Source organism: Pavona decussata, unplaced genomic scaffold (genome assembly GCF_977016875.1).
Source record: "Pavona decussata unplaced genomic scaffold, jaPavDecu1.1 SCAFFOLD_87, whole genome shotgun sequence".
In the NCBI taxonomy this organism is placed as follows: Eukaryota; Metazoa; Cnidaria; class Anthozoa; order Scleractinia; family Agariciidae; genus Pavona; species Pavona decussata.
The window spans coordinates 2,737,501-2,752,500 of record NW_028145504.1 but is presented as its reverse complement, the minus strand read 5'-3'; the positions used below and the strand labels follow the sequence as shown (position 1 = coordinate 2,752,500).

Below are 15,000 nucleotides of genomic sequence, written 5' to 3'. Positions count from 1 at the left end.
AATAATAATAATAATAATAATAATAATAATAATGATAATAATAATAATAATAATAATAATGATAATAATAATAATAATAATAATAATAATAATAATAATAATAATAACAATAATGATAATAATAATAATAACAATAATAATAATAATAACAATCTTTATACAGGGGGCCCACATCACGAAAGTGTTATTCAGTGGGGCCCTGTAGATTGAGAAATGATTTAAAAATTACAATTATTTTAAAAATTACAATTATTTAAAAGTAGAAAATACAAAGCCAGCGATAAGAAATAAAAATTAGAAATAAGAATTAAAAACTAGCTAATAACACGCTCTTTGATACGTTGCTTAAAAATTAAAAAAGAATTTATGTCTTTGAAAGACTGTTCTAAAAGGTTCCATTCCTTAATACCCTGGTAAAGGAGTGTCTTCTTTCCATAGTTTGTTCGTACTCGTGGGAGACGGAAATCATTCTTTCTCCGGGTATTATAGGAATGGATGTCGCTGTTCTTAAGGATATTAAAATTATAATCTTCAAGTTCATGAATATACTTAAAAGTTACAATAGAATAGAATACAATACAATAGAATATTTTTGCACGGTTTAAAACTATACGGATAAAGTAGAACTTGGCAAATGGTTTTGGTATCTCAAAAGAAAATTGGGGGTAACCATGCATTTTTTGGATTCCAATAGCCCTTGTTAAGCTCTGCTTTTCCTGCAAAGTCATAAACCACACAAAAATACTAGTAGGCACCGTCCTTAAGATGATCGAGGCGAATCGGTTTGCGAACAGTCTACGCGCGCTACGTCACACTGTCACTCGATCTTGACTAGTTAATGTTGCTTATCAAGAAAGCCGTGCGTATAAACCTCAGAAAAACGGGGCTAGACTAACGATAAAACAGACTTTTTAAAACATATTCTGGAGTAATAAATGGAAAAAAAACTATGATATTTCATAGCAAGCAGTACAGAAATAAATTAAACAACTATTTTTAAAAAAATTCGTACAATCAAACGGCTAAATGTTCTGCTTAAGCTTTGTTTTGATGAAAATGAAATCACATGCACTTCAAAGTTTACATTCGCTTTTAACGAAAGTTGTCATTGTAAAAAAACTTGAGCGAAAAATACTCACACATCTTACTCTCTAACTTTATATGTTATTATTTTAAGTATTTGTATTTGTTCCCCGTCAAGATTGTCACTAATCAATGCTAAAATTAGAGAAATGTGTGCAAGAAGAATTTGTCAGAGGTTATGCCCACGTTTGTTTGACTATTTAAGCTAAGTATCAAATTTTCTTAAATGAAGTAAAATGGGACGATATTAGAAAATAATACCCAAGGGAAATAATGAACATGGACCGTAAAACTGAGCTCAAAAGACTGCCCTTCAATTGGCAATATCATTAAGCTTAAGTTAAATGACGTGTCAACACTGCAAGAAACAGCAAACCAGCAAAGTTTTGTCTACAAAATCAAATCAATACCCGTTTCTTTGGAAAACAAACAATCCTTTATTCCATTGCTGAGTTTTTCGTTCGTTTTACAACGTTTAGCGAGCGAAAAGTTTGACTTAAAAAGAAAAAAAAATTCAACGTGTCGTCGCGCCGGATCGGAGTAAAATGATGTTACTTCAAAATCTCCCGCGCATTCCGGTCACCGTGTTGTTACCGTGACCATGGTCAGAGACAAGAAAATTCTGCCCGCTCCTGGACCGAGTCTTTTTGTAGGATTTTCAGGATACCGCCCGCTCACAAATAGAAAAAAAAAATGAGAAAAATATTTACTATCTCCGCTTCCACGAGGTGCGCCGAACCGAATGAAACGGCAAATTAGTCTGTCTTTATGGCTGGCATTTCGTCGTTGGCATTTTACGTTGAACTTTGCTTATTCATCGCCCGCGTTTTTGTTTTCTTTCTCTCTCCCTTTCTCTTCTTTCCAAATTTTCGACATATCCAACGAGCACATGAAATTATGGCTTTCTTCAAAATTTCCTTTTGTTTCTCTTAAATTCAGTTGGCCATTCAACTTCCCGCCGAATAAAAAAAGCGGGTTGCAGAACAGTGTAAAGTTGAGTGTCTCATTTCACATTAGCTTACATGGACGGGCGGACGTACGGACGGAGGGAGCATAGATGACGGAGCATATTATATTAAATAGTTGCAAGAATCATAAAAACTGCTTGAATTTCATATTTTGCAACTAAGAGATTTCACACTTTTTAGAAGTCAAGTTGATTCCACCAGAAGATTTTATTTTACAACCAGAAATTATCGCTTTTTGATCCCTAATGCACTTAAGCTTCCAACTTTATTAATGTAATTTAATCGGACTGATAATGATCATTTATTTGCAGTAAAACACGAAAGAAAGCAAAAGTAGCTGTAAAAACTTTGACTTCACTTAACAGTTCCTGTTATGGGAAGAATCAACGAGAGTCCCATCGACTTCCTGTGGCCAAGACGGATAATTAACCGTGACCACAAATATTCCACATTATTCATATGACTAAATTAATTTAAGTTGGTAACTTGTTCATTCAACCTTTAATCACACTTGTGAGCATAGTCAATCGGCCTTAATCGGTACAAACTGCAAGGAGAACTAGGTTTTACTTCTTAAGGTAAGGACTCTTTCGCTGATTTTAGGTTCGTCTTCTATTTGTAACATTTGCAAACACATGTTTATTAACAGCCATCGTAACATTTTACAACCGTACTTTAGATTTCAAACCCAAGGTAAGGCAATGAAGTAGTAAAAAACATCCGGCTCAACACAAGAGAATAGGGACATTAAGAAACCACGACGGCAACGCCAACGAAAACGTGACTTGAAAATACACGTTCACGTTTCTTACTACTTCGCGATTATTTCAACTCGTTCAACTTGTACAATGTGGCTGAACTATCCAGGAAAAGAATTGGCAAGCACGGTGTTCAAGTTAGGACAACGAATAAAAAATTCACCATCGTGTGCCGTTCACGTTCTCAACAAAACCTTAAATTTGGTTATTTCACATTGCTGTTTTACTGAGTACGGCGAAGAAATGTACAAAAATTTTAAATGCACGTGCAGGGCTGTTGTTTTTCTCATTAAATCCTATTGTTTTGGGACGTTCTCGTTGCCGTTGCCGTAGCAGCTGCTTATACTCCCTATTATGATATTCGGATTCATGCTTATTGGAGGTACGTTTCTGCTGGTCGAGTTTTGGATGCACTAAGGGATCGAGTTTGGATAGAATGAGCAAGCCGCAAGATTTCCTCGAGGCGATAATCGAGAGCAACTTTAGGTTTGTGAGTACTCCTTGAAGCATTTTGTCGCTACTGAATTTGATTGGGCAAGTTTACGAAACTTCAGCTCTCGAATCTCCTTACGGTGGTCAAATAACTTATAAAACCAAACATTCATTTGCACTCCCCCATCGACCAGCACCACAGTCACCGTTTGGAAAGTAACTCCCTAATACTAGTTAACTTGGCTAACTTCGATTAATTAAGGAACAATGAACAATGCATTAAAACCAGTATTTTCTCTATTATTTTACGCCTTAACACAATATTGTTTGACTACTGCATCTGGTAAAGGAGCGGACTTGTAGCCTGTCTAGACAATGCTTGTTTATAATTTTTATGAAGTACGTTTCAAAATGGGCTGCATCCGTTATTGAACAGAAATCAATAAGAACTAAAATAGTATTTCTAGTTTTCCTAAAAAATCACCTTATCTGGGCATTAAAACTGTAAATAAGTGCGGAGTTTTCGACTTCGACGACAAACGATTCAGAGGTGGATTGGAATTCAACATTAGTCGGGGAAAGTTTTCTTTCTCTGGCTGAGAAAATTCACTACAATACACATTAAAAGTCATGACATTCTATGAATATTTTCGCTGTGAAAAACAATCGACCGGCTATACGTGCGGCCAATGAAAACCGAGCAAACTGACTGCAATCGATCAGTCACTGTTTTGGATCCCTTCCTTCTTCTGGAACCCCGTTTAAACAAAGGAACAGAAAAAGTGGAGCTATTTGTATATAGATTAAATACTGCATTGTATGTTCTGAAAATTCGTTGCACTCTACCAAGAAGATAAATAAACAATACCTTCTTTAATTTTTTGGAAGGGTCAATGTCTAAAATGAGAAATAGAACACATCTGAACGCTGTCGAATTAAAACCAATTGGCTTTGAAAAACATTTCTGGTGAAGTGGTTGAAAACTTTGGTTGGTAATTCCTTGTCCTAGGCCAGGGTTTACGTGTGTGGGAGGGAGGTATGCCGACATTTGCATTGTTTACTCATGGAAGCAACTGGGGCGACTCAATGGACAACGGTGTTGTTTTGACTGAGAAACTAGGAAACCATAAACACAGGAGGTTAAATGTATGACCTTAATTGAGCATTCGTCACGTTTTCTTACGCATAAACTGAAAATAATATATTGGTGGATCAATTGCCCATGAAGAACGTAAAGAAACAAATTGCGAACGTGAGCCTTATTTGACCTCATTGCTTCTAATTATATATCGCAAGACAACGTCTACCCAGAATAGATCTCTCAGCTCTCTTGATTGAGGTTTGGCAAACAAAATAGTCGAAGTATTTACCTTAACCTAGTGGCCAATGTGGAAGTTTGTGTGTGGAAATATCTTAAGACTTCAACGGCAAGAAATTTAAATGCACTGAGAAAAAATTACGGAACCGAGTTCCTACATCACCCGCCACCTTAAAGTTATTGATCCAGAACAGAACAAGCTCATAGTTGTTGACATTACTTTTTGGATCCTAATTTTAGCACCTTTCGCCAAAACTTAGCACATCTGAAGGGGAATTCGAATGTGGTAGGGTTAATGGGACGAGTAAATGTAAGCTGGGTTGGAGTGAATTCACTTCACCAGTCCCCCTTTCCACTTCAAGATAAAACAAGGAACAGCTCTAAATGATAAAAACAGTGTCTCCATTTTATAGTTCCTTTTGGGCATATCTTACCTTGAGGCAACTGGAACAATTGGAAACATTAATCTTTGAATAAGTTGTACTGGACTATTCATATGTTTGTATTGCCAAGTAAATACTTTTAAAGAATCAGGGAGATAGTTTCTAAAGAAGCGTAGTGCTGCGTTTGTGGGGAGTGGATACGACTGTTTGGTTTTATCAGCAGAGTTGAAAAGGCAATTCGCTTTGACCACGGAAGGGCTAAGATAAGATAAGAAGATAAGAACTTTATTTTACGTGGCACTCCACTTAGCTAAAAGATACTTTACAGGAAGCCCACAAACAAACAGATAAAATTACAAAACAAAAGAAAGATAAAAATTAGCTAACAACCTAAAATCTAAAAATTTAAAAATCTAAAATATCCAGGAAATCCAATAATTCATGTATCAATACATGTGTGAGTACAAATTAAAATTTAAAAATTCAAAAGCCAACCACGATAATAACAATTTTAAAATGCTGCATGACGAATACTTCCCAAAAATTCCTTTGCGCCGGCCATGGCGCGAATCGAGTCCGGCAGCGCATTCCATGTCTTTGCAGCGAAATACCGAAAAGACCTAAGACCAAGCTTGGTGCTTCTTACTTTGGGCAATGAGAGCATGTTTGTGCCCCGTAAGTTATATTTTGTGTCCTTTATTTTAAATAAGTTTGCAATGGGGGTCGGTGCCCTCTCCTGGAAGCAGCTATTTATTGTGATCAACATGTCCTGGATACGACGTCCCTCTAGTGTGCTATGCAAACCAATCCAACTTAGCAATCTATCGTAAGAGTTATTCTTATCCTTATATACAAGTCTAAGTGCCCGTTCGTTTACTCTCTCCAATTTCTTGGTGTTCCTGGCTCCACAATGGTGCCATATCTGGCTACAATAATCGAAATGCGGTAAAATAAAGGCACGATACAGTGCTTCCTTGGTTTTGCAAGGTAGAACATTCTTAAGCCTATTTAAAGCATTAACTTGTCCTCCGACCTTTCGGGTGATAGATGCGACATGAGAATCGAATTTCAGCTTATTATCTAATGTTACGCCTAGTAGCTGTATCTCACTGGAAACAGGTATGGGCTTTTCTTCGCATTTTATATCGAAATCGTAACCCGTGTTTCCCAGCACCAGAGCCTGATATTTATCCGGATTTGCTATCATGCCATTTTGTTGAAACCACTGTGTAGTGTTAATCAGATCTAGATTTATACCGTCTTCCACAGCTTGGGGATCCTTGTGCGATAGATGGAGTTTAGTGTCATCTGCGTAGCTTATCAGCCTACAATCTCTAATAGCAAATGCAAGATCGTTCATGAAAATGTTAAACAATAGTGGTCCCTGTGGCACTCCTGCTGACGCACCCATCCAGGTGGAGAAAGTATGGCCCAACTTAACTCGTTGATATCGGCATGATAAGTAATTTCGTAAGAGTGCCACTGAATCGTCAATCACACCATGGAACTTTAACTTCTCGAGAAGCAGCTCGTGCGGAAGGCAGCCAAAAGCCTTGCTGAGATCAATCGCTACCGCTCCGATGACCTTGCGGTTGTGCGGTTTTTGACGTGAAACGTCAAAACTCGAATCTCTCTACGGTGGCCAAATTATCTTATCATTAACACCAAACATTCGATTTAAAGAATGATTGAAATAAATGATTTTTTTGAGGAATTGTTTACCTTAAGCCTGCTAAGTGCAGTGATACGATCTTTTCGAGCCGTGAACTGGAAAAACGCAAGTACAGCTGTTTACAAGTGTGTTGGAAGTTCAATTATAGAAATAAACGAGTGCTTATGCATATACTTAAGAAGAATCTTTGCAGCCAGTGTAAAGTATAAATATAATTGTAACTTACACTTTACAAATAGATTGTAATTTAAATGTCTGAGTTGAATATCGAGCAAATTTTAAGCAGCAATGGAATAAAGACGTTAAAGCCTGAAATTTTCAGGCTTTCTTTTCAAAACTGGTCAAGTCAGTCATGATCATGCACTTATTCACAAAACAAACAGCTGTAATTTGAAGGCGAACCTTTGGGATTTGCTTCGTCATCGCGTACGTTAAATAACTGATTACTGTCATTGGAGATGATGCAGAGGCATAAAGAGGGCCCACAAAGAAGTTCTCGATTCGGTAGAATATCTTTTCGGAGTTCCGTTCGGACTAAAGGCCCGTTAAAACGGTTTCAACATTTGCACTCAGAGAGTTTCGATAGTACGTGCGAAACTCAAGAGTTCCTCGAGGCGATAACAGAGAGGAAGTTTAGTTTCACGAGAACTCCATGAAGAATTTTTTCGCTAGTAAATTTGATTGGGCGAGTTCACTAGCTACGTTTTAACCAGACGCTTTTTTCCTCCATTGGGGAAAGGGATGGTGTTGCCTATTTATAAGAAAATAAAACACTGAGAATTCTAAGGGCAATTTTTCTCCGATAACAGCCGAGAAATACTGGTCCGCTATTCTTTTAACAGCTATTGCTGCACACGGAAATTTTTTATTTTAAATATTTTCAGTTATGGATGGTAAAGATAAATTGGATTCAAACTTGAAACAGTTGGGCTGATATCTTTGTGTTGTTCGCAGTGTTAGATAAAGCTAACTGAATTACGTATTGTAGCGCAAGGCAAGGTTTAAATTTAAATTTTGCAACTCTTTGAACAAGGTGATACCCGTTTAAACCAAGATTGACCCACTAAGCCCAACAAGTACCAGATCACGAAAGCTAATATATTGTTAACCTTATTTACAGGTTGTCAAACATGCCTTTATTGAAGCTTTGTTGCCGATCTGTCGAGCTTAGTTCGGAATCTCGAACACCGCCTATTCAACGCTTTTCATGTGGAGTGGGTCACGTGATAAATGATACAATGCGGCACCTACTTTACTCGTTTCAGCTGGTTTTCTTTATGGAAGTGCTTGGTATCTCCGCTGCTAATTCTGGCTGGTTGCTTCTTCAAAAACAACTGGTTCACGCAGCGATGACACCAGTCTGTGCGGTGTTGGTAGACAGAATCGAGATTCCGTTCCTGTCCAGGAAGCTTGGAAGAAGGAAGTCGTGGCATTTATTTGCAACTGTGCTGACAGCAATCTTCTTACCGCTCTTCTTCAGCCCTTGTTTTCTTTGCAGTGGTGACGGTGGACAATGGCAAATAGTGGTATACTTCTCCATACTGAGCACCTTTTTGGCTGTTTCTGGCAACTTACTGGATATTGGCCATCTTTCGCTTATTCCAGTCATTGCTAAAGATCAAAACGAAGCAGTCGAATTGAATGCATTGAGGTTTGCCAATCACCTTCGTCATTTCTAGATCTAATGACTTGCATGCAAATATTCGGAGAAAATAGAAAGAGTAAAATGTTCTGTCAGTACGCGGTAATATATACAGAATTATTTGACAAGCTTGGATGAATACTCTTCTCTTTCATCGTTACTGTTTCCACTCATTACAAAAATTCCATTTTAAAGAAATTACCCTTATCTGCTTTAAAATCACATGCACGAGGTCCAGGCTATGCTTCAAATTTTTGAGTCTCGTCGTTTACTAGTATATTTGTGGAAAACAAATGATTATTTGTTGATATTTTTTAAGGACTGCTTTCACCTACTCAAGTGGCATTGCTACTTATCTTGTGGCTTGGTCAATTTTCGGTGGAAAAACTGACGATCATCTTTCTGAAAAGAATTCCATGGATTTCGCGGTGAGCTATTTAGCGATGATAATTCATGTAATGCCTTGTATGTTTTAAGGGAAACAAGTTTCTAAAAAAATGTTGTTTATTTCATGAAATTATTGAAAATTTAAACAGAATGGAATACTTATTACTTTCATAACACCTACTTTATTTTAAGTTTATGAATTTGCCGATCTAGATCAAGCATGGTTACACTCGTCCAAAACATTTCTCGTTTCATGTCCTTTATAAGTCGGGGGAATTTTTGCCGTGATTTATGTAAAAGTAACCTCGTTAAAAGCCTATCATTGCTCTCAGTGCAGAAGTGCAAAAATATCTACAATTTGTTTAGGACATAGTTGAGTTCACTGCAATGATTTCTGAGTCAATGGTTTCAAAGAAGGCGTAAAGGATTGAATCAGATGTTTCTAACTGAGAAAACCCAGGGAAAAGTTGGTGGTTCTTGAATTATTGTACCCTTTTGGTGGTGCTTTGCTAAACACGTAAGGAACTGAAATACTTATTTCTTGTTTTACAGTTATTGGCTTTGATTTTGACGGGGTTGGGTGTATTGTTTGCTCTGGTTTTCCATGTTGGATGCAAAGAACCTAATGGTAACAGCACGAAGAAATTGTTTGCTGCATCTGGAAAATTTGTGGTAAGTTCCCCCCCACACTGTTGTTTTTGTCGTTGTTTTTACCCATGCATCGTCCACAGTAAGATGACAAAGGAGAGAATTTCGATAACGGCTCGTTGTGGACGGAAATAAACGCATCGAATTGATATGTGGCTTATGGTATGCTCACAAATTGGCGGAATTCTTCTTTTGACTCGAATTTCCTTATCTTACAGAGAAAAACTTCTTCCAGTGGAACCTGTTTGGAAGTGCCATGTGACCCGAACGGACTGACGTTGAAAGTTCCAAATGAGACAAGTACCAGTAGCGAGGGAAACGGCAAGGAATCTCCAGGAAACAATATCCAAGCATGTTTCTCAGCAGACAACGGCTTCCCCGGTGTTGAAAATAAAGGACTTGATGCCATTGAAACCGACTTCACAGACAACAACGTTCACAAGTTACCCGCATCAAACAACGCTTCGCAACATTTAAAGGAAATAAATTTTGATCTATCGTCAGATAGCAGGGTGAGCAGCAAGTTTTTCAGTGTCTCTAGGGACCCTGAGTCTGCTCCACCAGAAACACCTGCACCCAAGACTGTACGAGCCTGGCTTACGGATCCTCATCTGTACAAGGTAACTTGTTTTAAATCCCATGCGGTCAATTAAGAAAATTGGATTGTCATTTTTTTATAAAATAAGATTAATTTTCGTTTTTGTTATCTTCCGAAGGTGGCCATCATCGTGACGTTTACAAAGTTCTTGCAATACCAAGCTTACTCCTATCTGCCACTTTTTCTGATTTATAATCTTCATTTTGGAAAGGTATGTACAAATAAACAATGATGTGAAGTTTTAATCATTCACATTCACTTATCTGTCCGTCTGTTAGCCAGCTCTCCGTCCATCCGTCAGTCAGTTAGTCGGTGAAGCCGGCTCTTTCCCTCCGTCTCGGTCTTGTAGTTTTGTATTATATTCATTTCGTCCATAACCGTGTTCCGTTGGTCCATTTTCTTTCATACAGTCTGGTGAGTCAATATATTCCATAAGGTGCAATCTAAATTGTTCGTTAAAATGTTGTATTTCGTGTATACTTTGACAAACATTCAATTTAATATACCACTTATATATCTTGAACAGATGCGATACAACAAAATTGTCTATACATCTGTTTACTCCCAATAATGCTTTCTTTCTTTCTTTATTTTTTTAGGAATCCACTGCTTATCTACCACTTGTAATGTTAATCAGTGCAACAGTATCTGCAGGATTTTCAAACAAAGTTATTGGAAAAATCGGAAACAAGGTATTGCAGTAAAATGAACTCACTCAGGGACACAAGGCTCAGTACTTTGCTAATTGTTGAACAGACATTGAGCTCACTGATCGACATAATTTGAACCGTATATGCCTTTTTTGAACATCAAATTTATTCATAATTTATTTCTGTCAGGGTCTCTGGCAGGAACAGTTTAAGCTGACTTAGTGTCCCTCGTTTCATTTATTTTATGTTTTTAATTCTGTTCAACATCTTTTTAATAAGTTGAATGGTGCCGGAAGAAAAATAAAGCAAGTTATCTTGTTGCCAACAACAAGATAACTTGCTCTCACTTAACAACTTTATGAACAACAAATCTATGTCAAATGATGTTGGAGCGTGATTCATTCTCTTTTATTTTCTATCTACCCAAGAATGCACTTGAGAAGGAGAGATATAGAAATGACCTGCTAATCATCTCTCGTTTGTTTTAGTGGTGTTTCAGCATGGCTTCTCTTCTTGTGATCTGCGCTGGTGTGTGGTTTTATTTCATCAACCAGTCCAATAGCGTGATGATCTACCCAGCCGTTGTATTACTGGGGTTTGGATTTTCCACCATGATTGTTAATTCACTTAGCTTCACCACAGAACTCATTGGAGACAACAAAGTGAGTGAAATTACCCTGTAGTAAACAATTGTTATGGTTGACATGATTTAATTTCCCTTTTGTTCTCTAGTTATAGTTAAATTGTCAATAAATTCTACATTTGGGTAAGAGATATCGTGTCACCGCAAATTCCGCACAGCGATATTGAAGAAGAAATAGGCGAAGAAATAATTCATTTTTTTATTACGGAGTTGTATGATTACATTCGAGGTGCAAAAAAAGCACCTGTTCTATTGCCGACACACTACTCAGTATCTGGAAAATCCAAGAGTAAAATGTCAGTGATGCTCATGCAGTTCTCTGAAATAATTATGAAAAAGGTGATAATTTCCGTGAAGTGTCAAGATCGGCTTTTTCTATTTCTTTTCTTTGTTTTTATAATAGTTAATTTTCTTCAGTTGTGTGGCTGCTTTCGAAATGCACAGAAAGTTATTGTTAGACTGTACCACAAGTGATGAAACGAAACTCCAAAATGATGGGTCATTTGGATTGAAGGACTGATAATGGCAAAGATTCCAAGATTCCAAATGACCATGGCAATTTCCGAGGTTTAAAATCAATATGAGGCGTAGTAGAGGTAAATACAGTAGTCACGCGTGACAAAGACTGACTTTCAACATGGTCAGCTATGTGAAACCCGCACGCGCAGTGACGGCTTCAGGCTTAAAAAATACTGCCTTAAAACCTGTAGTGTGAATTTTATGGCGAAGAGCTATTATTCTCGGTTTTAGGCCAAAATACAAAAGCTAATTTTACGGTCTTGGCTGTACATTTGTTTCTCATGGCCATACCTCTACGAGAGTTTAAGTGTTAGTAAATAGCCGTGCATAAGTCTTGCGGCTTTTGCTCCCAAAGATGACATAGATTTTGTCTCTATAGCCGCCATGTTTCCTCATCAACCATTTGTAGGCAGCTAGATTCAAAGAGAAACAAAAGTTACGTTCTTCAGTTTTTCTGAACTTCACGTTTTCCTCTCCAAATGACTAAACTTTCGGCTCTATACTAACAATACTCCATGTGGTTATTTGTCTAAAGTGACCCTTGAAGGTTAATATATTAGCATTCAACTGAAAGAAAACGAGGAATCCTCTTTCCTGCATTTCCACACACCATCGAATAGCAAAAAAATCGATCCACTTTGAATATTTTACGGCAGACACCACGGCTGTTCTGTCAGCAAAAGTCTGGGATTTACTGCGCATTTGGCGGCAAAAGTTTTTTTTTTCTGCAAAAATAAAATTACCAAGCGATCAACAGTCACTTATGAGGTCGTGTAACAACATAGAGACTGGTAATTTAGCAGTCGACCTCAAAAAACGGTCTTCTCGCCTCTCTTCGTGCTTTCCTGGCGAAAACCGCTAAATGTCAATGAACAAAACATAAATAAGCGTAGCATAAAATCCCTGCTCTCGCCTAAAGGCCGCTGTTTACAAATTGAAAAGAGTCAGTGTAACCAAAACTGCGAAAACCAATCACGAGCGTGGAATCTGCGGAGTGACTGGCATGTTACTGTGGGAATGGTCGAGTAATAGCATCACACTCCTACAGTGGTCCCCAATAGCTGGCCATGAAGTATCGTCATTTTGACTCTACTGTACAAAAAGAAAGACCTTTAGAGGATTAGTTACTGTCTTCTTGCCAAGATTTTTGGCTTGAAGCGAATAAAATATATTTTGTTTTCTTTGTCAGGACACATCAGGTTTCGTATTTGCCTTTGCGAGCTTCATGTCATATATAATAGGAGGACCCTTGATCATTCTTATCCAAAAACTGTTTCCCGAAGAAAGGTAAGCTAAATAATATCGTAATTAAAAAACAACATTTTCAGGGGAAAAAATACAATAATGCCTAGCGTTGCCATGGCTGCCTTTACATTACATCGTACCTGCAGCAAACTCGCTGAGGAAATATAACAGAGCTCGGTATTTTTGTTGATGTTGTTGTTATTGTTCTTCTTCGCCTTTTTTCGCCTTTATATATTTATTTGTTTATTTTTTTTTTGATAAATTGATTTTAAGTGACACAATGATTACTTTACTTTACTTGTCCCCTGGTGCCAAGGTGGCGCATAGGGCCTCCACATAGGCTTTCCAGCGATTCCTGTCTTGCGCTGCAGTGTGCACCTCACTCCAGGACTGCCACCCTGCTGTGGACCTCTTTTTTTCTACCGTGCGCCGCCAAGCTGTTTTTGGCCGGCCTCTCTTTCTCCTTCCCTCTGGGGTCCATGTTAGGGCTGTAACACAGTCATTGTCAGGTTGTTGTCTCAGGATGTGTCCAATGAATCTCCGTCTTCTTCTTCTTACCTGTTCACTGGCCTCTCTCATTGCTTTCGCCGCTTGGGCTGTCCTCCCTTGTGCATACAAGGTTCTCACAATCCAGTTTCCTATCCTCAACTGTGTTTTTGGGTGCACTATTGGCGTCCTCGGTTCCAGAGCTTCCATGTGGCTTTCCCTCTGGAACGTCATGTTGTGTGCCACTCGGCCCCCAAGATTCGGTAGATTGCCTCTTATGTGTAAGGTTTCTGTAATCATTCACTTTTTACTAGGTTAGGTGATTAGCCTAACGCCCAACCCCCAAACTGGAGGGCCAGGGGCTGTCCTTTGTCATGTCTCTGTCCCTCGACCAATCCGGTACGGTTGCACCCGCCAGGGACTGAGTCCCCACCGGCATAGCTCTTGGGGTCACTGAGACACACAAGCTCCACCACCGCGACAAGGTGACAGGCCCAGGGTGGACACAATGATAACAACAGATAATTACAGGAACACACGATCCTTCATAACTCACGTTTTTTCGTATATTATTGAAATAGCTGTAGCGCTGTTTTGACAGGTCAAGCGAAGGGACGACGATAGCAGATAGTGTTCTATATGAGAAAGAGGTGACCTGTGTATTTCATGATCATTTAAATCTGTACAGGTTTGCCTGATTCTTTGTTTTCTTTGCAGAGACGCATCTGAGGACTGCGAAGAGTGTGGCGATTATGTTCGTCTGGTATTTTCAGTTGTACCAGTTTCTCTAGCTACCATCAATGTGTTGATTGTGTTGCTGTTCCAATTTTCACAAGGAGGCTGCTCGAAAAATGGTGAGTTTCAATTTTGCTGCTAATTCAGGTCCAGCCGAAAGAAGGTAGATAAAAATTAGTGCCACAGAATGTATTCTGAGAAAGTCATTAGTTTTCTGTAAGTCCATACTTCCTGGGTTTGTCTTACAAAAGTTATTACAAAGCAGAAACAAAAAAATGTCTACGGTTTCCTGGCAGGAAGCTTACAATGAATGTTTACGTTCACATTGCCGCAATTACAACCATAATCAACTACGACCTGCTTCTTTCTGGCCGCATCGCTCAGTCGGTAGAGGAAAGCTGATCAAGAGGTTCTGGATTTGATTCCCGCCGGGGCCAAATGGTTTTTTCTTTACCTCGTACGATCTCCCATTTGCTTACCAGTACTGCAAGGTACACTGCAAAGTTATTTCTTTGATCTATCATTTGAAAAATCCATTTGTTAGTTCTTTGTATTCACTACGAGCTAGGTATTTTATACTCGTCCCTTGTCACAGGAATGATTTGTAAGCAAAAAACGATCCATTTGGATAGAATTCTTTGTTTTGCTACTAAAGAAATGGTGCTATGCTTTCTACCAACTTTAATTATATTTATTTGATGTTAATGATCTTTATTACAGTTTATCCACCAGATTGTGAAAAATGAAGAACTACAGCCGTTGTTACATTGGTGAACTTTTTTCCTTTTGTTCGTAAGATTCTCATACTTGAAGATTCATTTAGAGTTCAAACG

General features: G+C 38.2%; 1 protein-coding gene across 1 annotated transcript in view; it reads left to right on the top strand.

Annotated features, from left to right (window-relative positions):
* Positions 1 to 2,600: 2,600 nt before the first annotated feature.
* Positions 2,601 to 15,000, top strand: part of LOC146474779 (major facilitator superfamily domain-containing protein 12-like) — a 12,615-nt gene continuing 215 nt past the window's right edge. The window contains exons 1-11 of the mRNA XM_085116521.1: positions 2,601 to 2,629; positions 7,735 to 8,265; positions 8,576 to 8,684; positions 9,196 to 9,315; positions 9,510 to 9,911; positions 10,008 to 10,100; positions 10,489 to 10,581; positions 11,028 to 11,201; positions 12,891 to 12,988; positions 14,150 to 14,286; positions 14,888 to 15,000. The exon at positions 14,888 to 15,000 is cut by the window's right edge and continues 215 nt beyond it. Of these exons, the coding sequence (XP_084972647.1) occupies positions 7,745 to 8,265; positions 8,576 to 8,684; positions 9,196 to 9,315; positions 9,510 to 9,911; positions 10,008 to 10,100; positions 10,489 to 10,581; positions 11,028 to 11,201; positions 12,891 to 12,988; positions 14,150 to 14,286; positions 14,888 to 14,913 (1,773 nt within the window). The 5' untranslated portion in view covers positions 2,601 to 2,629; positions 7,735 to 7,744 and the 3' untranslated portion in view covers positions 14,914 to 15,000. The remainder of the gene's footprint in view (positions 2,630 to 7,734; positions 8,266 to 8,575; positions 8,685 to 9,195; positions 9,316 to 9,509; positions 9,912 to 10,007; positions 10,101 to 10,488; positions 10,582 to 11,027; positions 11,202 to 12,890; positions 12,989 to 14,149; positions 14,287 to 14,887) is intronic.